The sequence below is a fragment of the Egretta garzetta genome, unplaced genomic scaffold (assembly GCF_000687185.1).
Source record: "Egretta garzetta isolate BGI_Z169 unplaced genomic scaffold, ASM68718v1 scaffold45, whole genome shotgun sequence".
Classification (NCBI taxonomy): domain Eukaryota; kingdom Metazoa; phylum Chordata; class Aves; order Pelecaniformes; family Ardeidae; genus Egretta; species Egretta garzetta.
The window spans coordinates 12,530,364-12,544,783 of NW_009260028.1; the positions used below are offsets into that span (position 1 = coordinate 12,530,364).

General features: G+C 36.9%; 1 protein-coding gene across 5 annotated transcripts in view; it reads left to right on the plus strand.

The window, feature by feature from the left end:
- The window catches only part of PKNOX1 (PBX/knotted 1 homeobox 1), a 38,869-nt gene extending 24,812 nt beyond the window's left edge, over positions 1 to 14,057 (plus strand). For 4 of the 5 annotated variants that reach the window (XM_035896519.1, XM_009641018.2, XM_035896518.1 and 1 more), the window contains 7 exons: positions 2,393 to 2,563; positions 4,022 to 4,121; positions 5,201 to 5,298; positions 7,652 to 7,780; positions 8,801 to 8,877; positions 10,485 to 10,657; positions 11,623 to 14,057. In XM_035896519.1, coding sequence (XP_035752412.1) covers positions 2,393 to 2,563; positions 4,022 to 4,121; positions 5,201 to 5,298; positions 7,652 to 7,780; positions 8,801 to 8,877; positions 10,485 to 10,657; positions 11,623 to 11,834 — 960 coding nt within the window. In that variant the 3' untranslated portion in view covers positions 11,835 to 14,057. The remainder of the gene's footprint in view (positions 1 to 2,392; positions 2,564 to 4,021; positions 4,122 to 5,200; positions 5,299 to 7,651; positions 7,781 to 8,800; positions 8,878 to 10,484; positions 10,658 to 11,622) is intronic. The other variant, XM_035896521.1, reaches the window with a different exon arrangement.
- The last annotated feature ends 363 nt before the right edge of the window (positions 14,058 to 14,420 follow it).

The window sequence follows — 14,420 nt, forward strand, 5'->3', positions numbered from 1 at the left end:
GTGTGGCTCTGCAGAAACCTGGACGGTGTTACTGATTCTGGGTTTATGGTTAATTTTTACTTCAATTTTCACTTCAAGTATCAACCATCAATTTGGAACTAAATCTAAACTGAAGAAAGAACTTTCATTTTTCCTCCAAACAAATGCTGATAAACAATAGAAATATGGGTAATGTTCTAAGAAAAAAAAACAACCCTCCTGATTGAGCAAAGCTAATCACAAATACAGGCAAATACACTGTGCCCAAAGGCACATTTTTGTTACCTCAGTTTTACCTGAATGTTAAAGGCATTCACTAATATATGTGCTCTGTGTTGGTCCGCCACACATGAAGAATTGTATAACTTAAACCTTTTTATCTCTGCAACTCTTTGGCTATTGCACTATTACAGAACAATTGTTAATAATTCTGAAAGGAGCAGAATATCTTTTAACATAGATTGCCTTTGTTTTATGTTTAAAATCTAGTTAACTTTGCGTAGTTTAACTTGATTTTATTTAAAGGTACTTAAACGCAGTTTAAACAGCAACCACTGCTGAGGGCTGGTTTAGAAGACTGCTGTTTTACATACCTCAGCGCTGGGCCATTGCACTTATTATTTCAAAGGCTTTTGGTGTCATAGGTCATAAGAGTTACCAGACTTTAATTTGGATCAACTGCCTCAAGTCTGCAGCTTGGATTTTTCTGCAGCTGTGCTCTTAAAAATGCATGGTTTGGGTGTTGGGTTTTTTTTATTATTATTATTTTTTAGCCTCGAGAAGGGATAAGATTTCCTTTTTTGTTTTCACTTTTTTTCTCTTGTTTATTTTAATATACAATTTTCCACACTTGCTGAGTGTCATACAGCTGGAATAACTTACTCTGAAAAAAACAGGGAAAAGATCTGTCGCAGTGAAAGTTGAAGTCATCAGGGTGGAGAGGGGAGTACACAGAGGAGTTTGCCTGCCTTGATCTCCTTCAGGTGCTTTGAACAAAGGCAACTTCAGTTCCCAGTTGGCTGCTTTAGTTAGAAGTAGTAAGTGGATTACTTAATAAGGTGTCATTTTGGGTCATTGGATTCAGTGCTCTGGCCGGGTGAATGACCCTTCATATAGGACAAACTTTTTCAAATAATGCTGAAATCAAGCTCTGCACTATATATTCAAAATTATAATCTATTCAGTTTCCTAAAACTGAAGGATATTTTTCTGGGACATCTAGTGTAGCTAGTAAATGTTGGGGGTGGCACGCTGTATAAAAATAAAGTAATTACTTTACCAGTGTGTTATGTACATATTTGAATGTCCTGGATTTCCTACTGCTTCATGAAAATTTAGACTTTCTGAATTTGGTTTTAGCTTTTGATCTTCTGCCATGACCCTTACAATCACCTAAGCTATTTTTATGCAGTATGTAATGCCATTAGCTGTCCAAGCTTACAAGTCTTTTTCTTGCAGTAAGCATGGTAAGTATTCTTTTCACATACATATCTCATGTACTTCAATTTTTGTTTAAACATGGATTTGTTATTGGGTTTAGTGCTTTGTGTTTAATGGTTTATATGTCAGAAACTGTCTTCTCACCTGGAAGTTCTTACAAGATTTTTACCCCAGAGTTGTTAATCCTTGCTATGCAATTGCAGAAGAACTTCAAAGCTCTAGGACTGAAGAACTCATTGCTTTAAGCTTCGTTGAACAATGTGAAAAATTTTGGGGCCTCTTTATTCTAATTTTATAGACATGTGTTTTTGTTACAGGTGCGATGGCAGGCCATTTCCTCTACCTTTCACCCTCCCTAGCAATCTGTGTGGCAAATTTATGCTAAGTCACAGAAGGGTCTTCTTGGTGTATCTCAAATTCATCTGTACACTTTTGGTTTTCTTGGGTCAGGGTGTAATGTGGAACTGAACCTGGTATTTCTGATACATAGCTCAAGACGACTGTTGCTTACCAAGGCTGTTCCAACCACACTTTCCAAACAACATATGTGGATGGGATTACTTTCCCTCCCTTTTGGTCTTCTGGGACGTATGATGTTGTATAGTGGGGATAAAAGATCACACAGATGTGGAGGCTCATTCTGTGCTCTGTGTACACCTTAATTATGCTCTGTCTTCTGAATGTGTTATGTGTGATGGAGACAAAGATAATATTGTTGTCGTGTTTTGTTTCTTCTGTATGGCAGTTTACTTAGGCAGTGGAAGGATACAGGTTTTGTATATACACATATTCCTTTTGCATTTCAGGAAGATAATGGTCAGAGAACTCCAGTCAGCACTTAGCAATTAGTAACTCTGCTTTAATTGGATGGTCTTTGTTATTGGAAAGTAGTATTTGCTCAAATCTCATACTAAATATTTTTTAAATTAACAGTTAATTTTATTTCTAAATTTCTTTCAAATTCTCTCCCTAGATGGTAAAAGCAATTCAAGTTCTTCGTATCCATCTGCTTGAGCTAGAAAAGGTTAATGAACTCTGCAAGGATTTCTGCAGTCGTTACATTGCCTGCTTAAAGACAAAAATGAACAGTGAAACTCTATTAAGTGGAGAGCCTGGAAGTCCTTATTCACCTGTGCAATCTCAGGTACGTTTCAAATAATGATGTGTATTTAGATTAGTGCTTAGATTTCCTTAGGAAGTTATAACTACACTTCTATTGCTATTAGTTTGCAAACAGAGTTTCTGCAATTTCTTTTACTTTATCAAAATGAGTTACTGAGAGTAGAAAGAGTTGTATTTTTTTCATGCACACCTGTGTGCCACTGCCTGATAGACAAATTTGTTGAATTGTGCCAGAACATAGTTACTTTTTTTGTCTGTTTTCTTTTTATGATTTTCCATCAGTTCAACAAATGGAGATACTCAGAATAGCTTGGATTTGCTATTTTATTGGAAGGAGGCTAGAAAGCAATAAACAAAAGGAGAAGGAAAAAAAATTCCATGTTGTGAAGGTCTTCTTAGTCTAGTCTGCCTCATTAAAATATTGAGATGGCTGATATATTTTATACACAGTCTATTCTGGAACAAATAGACAATGTCTGATGGATTATAGTTGCAATAATTGAGATGTGTGTCATTGCACATCACCTGGAGTGACTGTGTAGTTATGAACAGTATCTACTTCTATACATGTGAACCTCCATTTGTATGTTGTTGACATTAACTAAATGTAATAACCAATTGCATTTTTTGTAGTAAATTAACAACAGTTAGTGTGTTATGGTTGATGCTTCTGCTGTTAAATGCTGGAAAGTGAGCCTTGCCATCTGAGATACCTAGTCTTAGAGGATGGTCCTTCTCTGACTTACTAATGTGTCTGATGCTATGTATTCTGAAAAGCCTCAATGACTTTTAAACTTCACTGTCTAAACTCCTTGCTTAGGTGTTGGTGTCTGGAAGTGTGAAAAGGAGAGTCTAAACGGACAAAAACAATGTTTAAAAGACGTTTTTTGTATGTCTGTTACAGTCTTCTGTAGAGACAGGAGGGACTGAACTTTACATTTGGTAACAATAGAGATTATTCGTACATATTAAGGAATGTGTAAGTTTGCCTGGTCAGGGTTGAGTAAGAACTATCCTGAGCAGAATAAAACGTATTTGGCATCTTGAATACTTAATATATTTATTTTGAAATTGAAGGAATTAAGGTAATAACTGAAATTCTAAAGCTTTGATGCTTGCAGTAAGAGCACCAAGGGTCCATTTCATCTGTCCTTTTTCCTTTGTGCCTTTTGGAAACTGTTTCTCTTAGTATTTACCTAGAATCATTTGTCTCCTAAAATTTCTCAAGATAGTTTTATGTCTTTTCTAACAGTTGCTTTCATGAGGGTTTTCAAAGGTAATGGTTGGTGATAATGAGAAAGTTAATGTAGGTAATGATGAACCTCTAATGAAGTCTTTTTCTTTTTGAAGTTAATCCTGTGATTAAACTCCAAATGTATTTTTAGAGCCAAAATTACACAAGCGTGCTTTATCTCCTTAAAAAAAAAAAAAATAAAATTTTTACAAAAAATGCAAGCAACTAATTGTTTTATTTTTCTAGCAAATTCCAAGTGCCATTGCAGGCACACTCAGTCCCCAAGGGATTATGGTGCCAGCATCAGCATTGCAGCAGGGAAATGTAACTATGGCAACAGTAGCAGGTATGACACAGTAAAGAAAAACTGGCACCTTGCTCTTAATTTTGTTTTCTTTTATAGTTGTTACAAAAAATACACAAATACTTTTAAAAATGTGTTTTAACTCTTATACCTGAAAAGTTGTTATAATAGTTGAGTGCCTCATGGGTTTCTGAATGTTCATTTAATTTATATGTGTACCAAGTATGCATATGTGAGTGGAGGTTATGTGTATATATACAACATTAACGGATCTTTCTGTACAACACTACTTTTGTTAAAAGACATTTCAGAAACTGGGGTGTCTTCCCCCCCTTCAGAAAAAGAATTCTGTTTGACAAAACATGCATTACCTAAAATATCGCACTTTCTAGCTGTCTCATGCTCTGTGGAGTTTGGAACCACACCTACAGGTCTGTGAAATCATTGACATCCAAGTTGTTCTACTATTGTATGGAAATGGCGTTTGAACTGAAATGTTTTTATCTTGCTTCTAAGCAAGGTCTTAAAACTAACAAACATTAAAACAAAAAACCAAACAAACAAAAAAAAAATCCAAACAAACTTGACTACAAGTGCAACAAAACGATGCAGTCTGCTCCTACAGCGTGTACTTGCAAAGAGGTTATGAGGCACGATGTGGGCTTTGTGGCACTGGTGCTCAGGACCTGCTGTGCATTCACCAAGATTTTGTCACCTTAGTTGACCTGAATATCTAGGTGTCACCCAGCTGACTGCCCTAACCAGTGGACACACATAGGCCTGGTTTTGGTGTTGTGACCCCTGTTGGCTGAAGGGTTAACTCAGTTAAATCAATACATTAAACTATTTTATAGCCTTTAGTCATGGCATTTTCCTTCAAAAATAGATTTAGAATGCCTAAAATACAGGGAAACATAATCAAATTTTTTAAGATTTCTGTGGATGGAAGAAACTTTAGTGTAGCAAAGAGCACATCTTACATGCTTACTAGAAAAGAACAGTTGATACATTATCAAAACTGTTCTGTTGTCTGCAGTGCCGATGTGTTTTGTGTGTTTAAAGAAAATAATATTTGAAGAGCTTTTATTTACCTGTAATCTTTGTTGCTGTTTTGTTTTAAGGGGGCACAGTGTATCAGCCAGTCACAGTGGTCACTCCACAAGGTCAAGTGGTGACACAAGCACTGTCACCTGGGACTATTCGTATCCAGAACTCTCAGGTTTGTTTCGTGGGCTTCACGGAATAGTATTCTGGGTTCAGATAAATCTCACTGGTTTTAAGAGTTTGGGTTTAAATTTGACATGCTGTCAGAATAAGCTCTGTGTACACACACATAGTAAGTAATGTAAAATTAATGCAAGCACTGCTATAGGAGTTACAAGTCGTATAATATGGCATAAGGTCCCAGACAGATCTCCCTTGCCATGACTAGTCATCGTAGTTCCTATGTGTTAAATATCTTCTATTACTGATGGCAGAAAAGTATAGGTACATGGATTAAAAACAAAAACCCCACCAACCACCCTCAAACCCAACAAACAAACAAACAACACGCACCAAAGCAAAAAACCTTCTGAATTAAATCGACACTTTTTTTCAATGACTAAAACTTTTCTAGTTGTTGAACTAGGTTTATGGCTGCATAGATCTACTATATTGCATTATGGTGCCGCACTGCTCTTGTCCGAAATTTGACTTTTTATCATGATGGCAACCACTAGTACTGTGAAACTGTATGTATTTCAGAACTTATGTATGTTGAGAAGCATCTTACCATAAAACCTTCAAAAGTCTTAGTTGAGACTCTGGGAGATCCTCCCATTGGACTCATTATATCACACCCTAAAAGGTAAGGGCCAGCACTCTTTTTTTGGGGAAGCTCTTAAAAGTTGCATCTGAAGAGCTCAAAGAAACAACTAAGGAGAAGGAAACATGAAAACTAGACCATCGTCAGTTACAGAAAATCTTGCTAGCTTTCTCTTGGTGCAGAAGTGGTAAATCAAATCTTCTGTGAATCCAGAGTCAACTAAAAATGTGAATGAGCAGCTACCATCTCCACAGCATAAAATCTGTTGGTAATCACTGACTCACTGTTTTCTCTTCTTCCTTCTTCTGACCTTCCAACCGGAAAAGTATGCTTAGAGTATTCTAAGTAGCATGTATGTACTTGCCCATATTCTTCCCTAGAATGCATGCGGTTCTGTCCTCAGATACCTTTCAGAACGAAATGTGTAAAATTACTCTCCTAGACTGAAGTGGTCTTGAAGAAAAATGCTTTTTATACCTCTGCTTTTAAAAAAAAAAAAAAAAAAAAGGACTCAACCTTCTGTACACATCTGTGGCTACTCTTGATGTTAGTAGGAATCTCCAAACCCACCTATACATAAGTTTGGATCTGTATTCCTTGTCACCCATAGGAAATCCTTCTTCATACTGCTTTTTTCAGTGTTTCAGAATGCTGTGGAGGTAGGGGAAATATACTGGGGGAGAGCTATTGAAAGTTCATTATAAAGCCTCCGTATACAAGCAGATTATTTAGAATGTAAAACATTATTTTGGAAATAAAAGTATGCTCCAAATACATATTTGTTGTAATTTGAGAGCTTAAACCTCATTTAAAACTTGTTTAATACAGGATATAGACATAATGACTGGCTTGAAGAAATTGCTCTGTATTGTCTGGAAAACCTGATTTAGAATTATTTCCATTATAATTGTCTGAAATACAATCTCATATGCAATTTATATGCTGTTTCTTCTTACCTCTGCATAAGCATTTAAGAACATATTCCCTAATGTTCAGACAACCTATGTACAAATGATCTGATGTATCCATAGGAATTGAAAAAGAAAGCAAAACTGAGAGATAAATATGAAACTTTAGGAAAATAGTAAGGGTATTGTAAGGTGAATTAAGGGTTCTACCATATATATCTTCTTGCTCTTTGAGAATTTAGATGCATTTATTTAGCAGGACCTTTAGCATCTTTGTTTGCAACTCTAGCATAATAACCAATTTTACTATAGGGCCTTCGTCTAAGTCTTAAATCAGTACTAGTTTACAGCTTCCGTAGTTGTTTGTGTTTGCACACAGTGAGTGTATTTAGCACTGTGTTTTTCAATTGCTCTTCACATGTGCAAATGACTGCATAAGGCGAGAAGGCAATCGGCTCCCTAGGGTAGTGTAGATTAGTACAGAGGATCATTAACCTGACATGTACTACATAGGTGGATTTTATTCTAAATTACAGTAAATCAGCACTTGCCTATTGTCACAAGATCACATACACAGCCTGATAACAGCTGTAATTCTTTCAACAGAAGTTACACGAAATGTGAAAACTATAGAAATCTGATACAGCATTTTCCCTGGATAAAGACATTTTGGTATGCTATTGTAGGAGAGCTGCTATTGTAAGTCTTCCCTAGCAAATAAAGTAGCTTTTTATAATCAGCATGCCTCAAGCCTAATTTCTTTTCATTCCCTCTATAAATGAGTTATTCATACATTGATACAGAATACTGCTATTACTATGTTAACTGCCTTATTTCTTCTAAAATTATATGTGCAGCTTCAGTTGCAATTAAACCAAGATCTAGGCATCTTGCATCAAGATGATGGCTCATCAAAAAATAAAAGAGGAGTTCTTCCCAAGCACGCTACAAATGTGATGAGATCTTGGCTTTTTCAGCACATAGGGGTAAGGACTGAACATGATCAGGAGTCACAAGTTTTTATGTAACTCTTTTATGTGGTCTCTTACGATTTTGCTTCATAAAGAAAGTGAATTTATTCTGTTGTCATTTGTGTAATCTCAGTTCAGTTTTCCCTGAAGTCATTTGGAGTAGCTCCACAGTCTAATGTTGGTTGATTTTACTATTATTTTAATAAGTATGTTACATTTGTACCTCATGATCTCAATAAACATTGTTAAAAGGAGCTTTCTTCATTTCATTGTGTTGAGAACTTAATGCTCTCTGCACCCTGGTTCATGGCACAAGCAAAAATAGTTTCATCTGTGTTTTGTGGGTGTTTTTTGTAGAGGAGAATTTCAAACTCTGTGGCTTTATCTCCTTTCCACCAATCCTTCTAATGCGTACCAAGTATGTTACTATCTACTTGTGCTTCCAATAAGAATGTCTTTCCTTTGCATAAACGCTCACCCTGAAAGGATAAATGGGTCTTAAGTTATGTCGCAATGTTTAGTTGATTGATATTTGTCTTGTACAACTATTTTACAACAGGCAAATGATACAGGGAAACTGCTTGTACGCTTCTTACGTTATGTACACTCTCTTCATCTCTTTAGTCCAGAGTAGCTTTATTTAACTAGAAAATGCTTGCCAGTGCTCTCATATGACATTGCCTTTAGACAGCATAACTAATCTGATCTTATCACATGCTGTGTTGCTCAGGGATCATGCTGTTTAATAAAGACTGTCAGCCATGAGAAGCTTTTTCTTCTGAATTACACATCAGCAGTTTAATGGTATCATACACACTTTCAAGGATAAAATCAGTTTTGCGTAGTAAAGCACTCTTTGTTAAATGATTTTTATCTATAAAAGTTTGTGAGGTTTCTAAAGTTTGTATTTTAACGAGTCAGATGGCCTTAATCTAGCAGCTTTAATCAGTTGTAATAAAAGAGTCTTGATTTTTGATGAGGAGATGAAACAAGCTTATGCCTTTCTTTTTTGTTTGCTTTTTTTGTCCCATTTAGCATCCATATCCAACAGAGGATGAGAAGAAACAGATTGCAGCACAAACAAATCTGACACTACTCCAGGTTAACAACTGGTAAGAGCAAAAGCTCTTAATGTCTGTCGTTGTCTCCACATGCTTACAACATAGAGAAGTTGTTAAAAGTGTAACTTGGATATCTGGAGTTGAACTTACTGTTCTACATATGTTACAAAATATGTATAAAAATACAAGAATTATGCACTGATACATAAGCATGTTATTTTTATAGTGAGGTAGAATAATACTTGTGCCGTCTAAATTACATAAGGACACCCGAAAACCTTGCAACATTAAGGAATTGCGTTCTGTTCTATTGCTGAAAGAGATTGGAAGTACTCTCGTGTCTCTTCTGCAAGTAAAGACATTGAAGTTTAAAGGCATAGGGGCCTGAAGCTCTGAAAAAGTGTTCTCTGGTAATCGTGGTTGCAGATGTTTAAGAAGTTAGTGTCAATGGTTATTCATTCTGCTCTTGTATCAAAGGATGCTGTCCTCTGAGCAGTGATGTCCAAATGGAGAGTGTCGGTAACTCAACTACTCTAGTTCGTGGATCAGCATTTTTAGCATGTCTTATCTTCACTAGGGGTTTAAGATAATACACATGCCCCTGCAGAAGAGAGGAGCGAGGGTGCTGACATGCATCCTATTCTGCTTGTGGTATTGGTTCCTAAAATTATTGCAGCAAAGTCCAACAGGGATCTTCCTCAGATTTCAAAGATGATGCTGGCTACAGAGGGGTCCAGTGGTGAAATCCTCAAGGTAGTGGCAGTACACTGGTTCCAAAAGCAGAACAGTGTAACTATGCCTGTGTGACATGGTAGTAACGGAGCTCTGTGGTACTGGGATCCAGCTAGTGTCTCTGCAGAGCATTGCATTACACCGTGTGGACCTGCCAGCTGCACCCTGCTTCCTTCTGTTGCAGGTAAAGATGGGCCCTGGAAGTGTTTTGTCAGACTTAGCAAGGGATGCTATCCTCAGTCACCCCTCCTTGCCGCAGCTAGCTACATTGAAATTGGTTCAGTTAACCACTGGTAGCCAAGTGAGATGTGGTTTAACTATTTTCTTGTTCATTAGCAGAAAGGAGAAGGGCAGCAATTAACATGCTAAAGTAAACAAGTGAAAATCAGGGAATGAAAGGGAATTGGAAGAGATCTGAAAAATGTGTTTGCTATTGTCTCCTGGATCAGGAACCAGACCTTGGAAAGCCAGGGAGCCTATAAAATAAGTAATGTGGGAGCTTAAGGAAGTAAATGAAACCAGACCAAACAAACTAGGTTAGGCAGGGGCTAGATTTTAGGTGAACCCTAATGAGAGGAGTATCAGTTTTCTGAGCTGTGCTGTCAGCAAGTTTTCTAGTGCTTAGTTTTTAATAAGATCTTGAAATGTACATTTGTCATGCTGTCTGGAAAATTTCCCCTTCTGAGCTGGGGGAGAAAATGCTGCTAGCAGCTAAATGGTAGAAGTACTTTCTTAGCTAGTTTGCCAAAATCAAAGGATGCCAGTGTTCTAGGGGCAGTCTTACACATTAAAAAGAATTGTCAAGCCAAGCTGGTAGGGAGAAGATTTTACATTCCTAATTTTTTTCCCGCTGCATACTTTGTGAATTTGAGAGAGAACTTAGAGCCAACTGGTCATAAGTACTTCTTGCTTTTCACTGTGTTTAGGTTTATCAATGCTAGAAGGCGAATTCTTCAGCCGATGTTGGATTCCAGTTGTTCTGAAACTCCAAAAACAAAGAAGAAAACAGCTCAGAACCGACCGGTTCAAAGGTTCTGGCCTGACTCCATTGCCTCAGGAGTTGCTCAGCAGCAATCTAATGAGCTCACGATGTCAGATGGTAAGGAGAACTGGCTAAACCACAGATGATAAAAGCTAATTCCTCTGTAACAGGGAAATGAAGGGTTTGATGCCTTTGAGAGGGGGAGAACTCCTTGATATTGCAGTATAAATGTGTTTTCAATCTAGAAAAACCTAACAGAAATATGTCAAATTTTCCCTCTTTAAAAATATTGGAATTTATGTTGAGAGACGCTTGCTTTTGTTTCAGAAGTTACGAAACAACAGAACAAAGGTTAGATGTCCAACTAAGTTGTCTCAATATCTGCATGCATGTCAGTAGCATGCTGTTTGATTACCAGTACTGGACTGCAGTTTTCAGTTTCATGACTCCCCATCCTGTTCACACTCCTTTCACTATTGCTAGAGGGACTGAGCATCAGCAGTTCTATATATGCCTCCTGTGTTTCAAGGTGAACATTGAGAAGCAGAGAAATGTAACAGAGCCTCCAAAGACTTTGCCTGAAGCAACTTCCTTGGCATCAGATCAAATAAATAGACTCAATTTAAGAAAGATAAATAGCTGCTTTAATCTCTGGACCATCCTTTCTGTCCTGCTGCCTGCTGCTTTATTCCTTTCCAATTTGTAGCAACTTTTCCCTCTGCCTCTGCTGGATCTGACAACAGCTCTATCCATTTAAGTCACCTTGAATCTCTATGAACGCTCCAGTGGTTTTACAATGAATTAAGCTGGAATACTTTGCAGAAATGGTCTTGTGATGACTTGATTGGAGAATTGCTGTAATGGGTGTCCATAACACAGCTAAGTTTAAGATTCCTGGCCAACTTAATTCTGGCATTTTCTGATATTTAAGTGTTTTGACAACTTACATAGCTTTTATTTTAATTTAGTTCCTTAGGTTTTCTTCCTGTTGATTAGAAACAAACTCTGCTGTATATAAATATGTATTACTTAAAATTGGAAACTAAGAAAGGTGCTAAAGTACTACGATTGTGCTTCTCCAGGTGCTGTTGTAACAATTACAGCTCCAGTCAACATGAATGTAGACAGTCTCCAGTCTTTGTCATCCGATGGTGCTACTTTGGCTGTTCAGCAAGTTATGATGGCAGGGCAAAGTGAGGATGAGTCCGTAGACAGCGGTGAAGATGATGGAGGAGATCTCTCAACAACAAATATCAGTGGGCTGGTCTTGGATAACAGCGATTCTCTGCAGTAGGAAGCAAGAGAGTGTGACAAAATGTTTAGGAAAAAGAATGGACTGACTGACTGACTGTTTTTATAGTTTGCACAGCAAACATTTTACACAAGTTTTATTTCTAATATGTTTTATATGTAGATATAGAAGGGTGCACTTTTTTGTATTTCATAGTAAGCTTAAAGAGTGTTTTTGCAGGTGCAGCAACTTCTTTCAAATGTGTTTTTTCATTTCTTTTCCTTATTTCAGAAAATTATATCTAGTAATATAAAGAACCACATAAGCACCCCTTTGTTCTATGAATTGGAAGTGCTGCAATTTCTAAAGAATTATGCAGTTTCAATTAGTGCTGTTATTTAACACAACTCTTGATGGGCAGGTGATGTAAATTTAAAGCATGTGACACTAGTGTGAAACTTGATCATTAAGTTAGATGCATATATTTGAAAGATGCTTCTGCACCTTAAAAACTGCTAGTCTGAGGTGGACAGCAACACACATAAAAAGAAAATGTTGATGTGTGATTCAGTAGCGAATGTATGGCAATTTTACTAAGTTTAGTTTCTCTCATAGTCCGTGAGCCTGTTTATCATTTGCTACAAAAACTCCTATTTTTACCTTGCCGGGGTTATTGGATAAAAAATATTTTTATAAATTCACTAGGAATTGGGATGACGACTGTATTAAGCAGGAGGAGGAAAAAAAAAAAAAAAAAAGAATTTCCAGAGGGGAAAAATAAATGTTTAGTATTCCTATTTGGAAGGTCTGAAAACTGACCAAATTTAATAAACAAGCCTACGTTAGCATTCTATGATTCTCAGCTATCCCACAGCGATATACTATATTTGATAATAGCATAAGAAGGGCCCACTGTTTGATGGGATTTTGATATTGTCAAACAATGATTTATATTATGTGTAAACTAATAATCAAATTACATTAACTGTATCTAGACTTGTATCTGAAGATATTTGCTAAATGAGTATTCAGGTAAGTAAATTCAAATACCCACAATTTTTCCAGTTATTAGAGAGATTTAACAGTTTATAGTTTGTACAACTGAATCTGAAGAATGAAAAGTTGCCTACTATACAGTCATGAATTCTGCTATCACTCTGCTATTTTACTGCATTTGAAATATTTTCCCCAATACAAAAAGAAATATAACTTATGGATTTATATAAAATTTCTTCAAATCTGAAGGTTACTACCAGAATATACAGCAGGCTTTATTTAGAGTAGAAAATCCTTGTGTGTCACTTAAAGACTAAGAGCTAGTGATGAAAAAGCTTTTTTTTTTTTTTTTTTTTTTTTGTGGTAACAGCTAATTTCTTTCTTTTTTTCCCCTGAAGTTTCGATTCTATGTTTGTCTAGCCATGAACACTTACTTTTGGAACTTTGTATTTCCCGTTGTTAAGTACAAATAATAGACTCTGAGAGTCTCATGGTAAGATCAAGGTCCTCTTTTTTCCCCCCTGTCCATTTGTCACAGTGCTGGGGTAGATCAAAGCCAGAACACCCTTCTGATTTAGACCAAATCTGGTTGCATTTCTAACGTGACAGGGAAAAAAGATGTTAGCTTTTAGAATCTTTAGACATTGTATTTGAACAAAGCCCTTTGACAGATGCAAATATTTAACTTGAATACTTAATTTCTGGTTCAGAAAACACTCAGGCATGTGCTTAGGTCACACTGATTTCAGTAGGATTAACGCATGTACTTTTTGATGTGCTTAAATGGCTGGAAGCTGGTCTTTAAAGGTTGTCTTCCGAGGCAATTATAAGTTGGTATGAAGAAAGAAATGTCAGTAAGTGTCAGCATTGGCTTCCATACCTGGAGGATAATACTAGTTTTCAATGACTAGTAGCTATTTTGAAGAATTGGTGTTGGGTTTTACTTAACACAAGTGATGTTTCTGCTATGGCTTTTGCTTATTCCTGGCTGAGGATCTTGCTGCTTACTTCAAATGCTGTAATGATCTACTCCAGCTGGAGTGGTAATTTCTAAAGAATTTGTTCTCTGATTTGCCGCTAACGTGCCATGTTTGTTAAAGAGCATAGTAAATGATGAATGAAAGATTCAATTAGGAAAGCTTTGACATAGCATAACTGTCTCAAAGGCTATTGTCAAATCCAGTTTGACCCTAAAACATTTCAAAAGACCAATATTGTGTACAAATTCATGCTCCTTTGGAAACATTCAACCTACTGTTCCTACGAAGGATACCTGAGATGCCTAGAACTGAGAGACAGATTCTCTATTTTTCTTTTTAGTTGTTTTTGATTTAACTCCATAAGTGCTTCATCACGCCCACGCTTTCCATGACACAGTAGGCTGTGTTTGTTCATTCGTTTGAGGGTTTTTATTCGGCTACCCTTGTTCATATTTAATAGCGCATTAATCCTTGTACTTCTAGCACGTTGGCAGGCGAGTAGTCACCTTCTCAGCGTGTACAGGCCTAGGGACAAATGCGTGCTTTTTCAAATCAACCTGCGCTGGAGAAACAGGCCATTCCTCACTGCCTCCTTTCCCTCCCTGACCCACTGTTGCTGCCTCAGGTCGGCCAGCAGAGCTTTCCCCAGCCTGCTCTGAGGCAATCTGGGGAG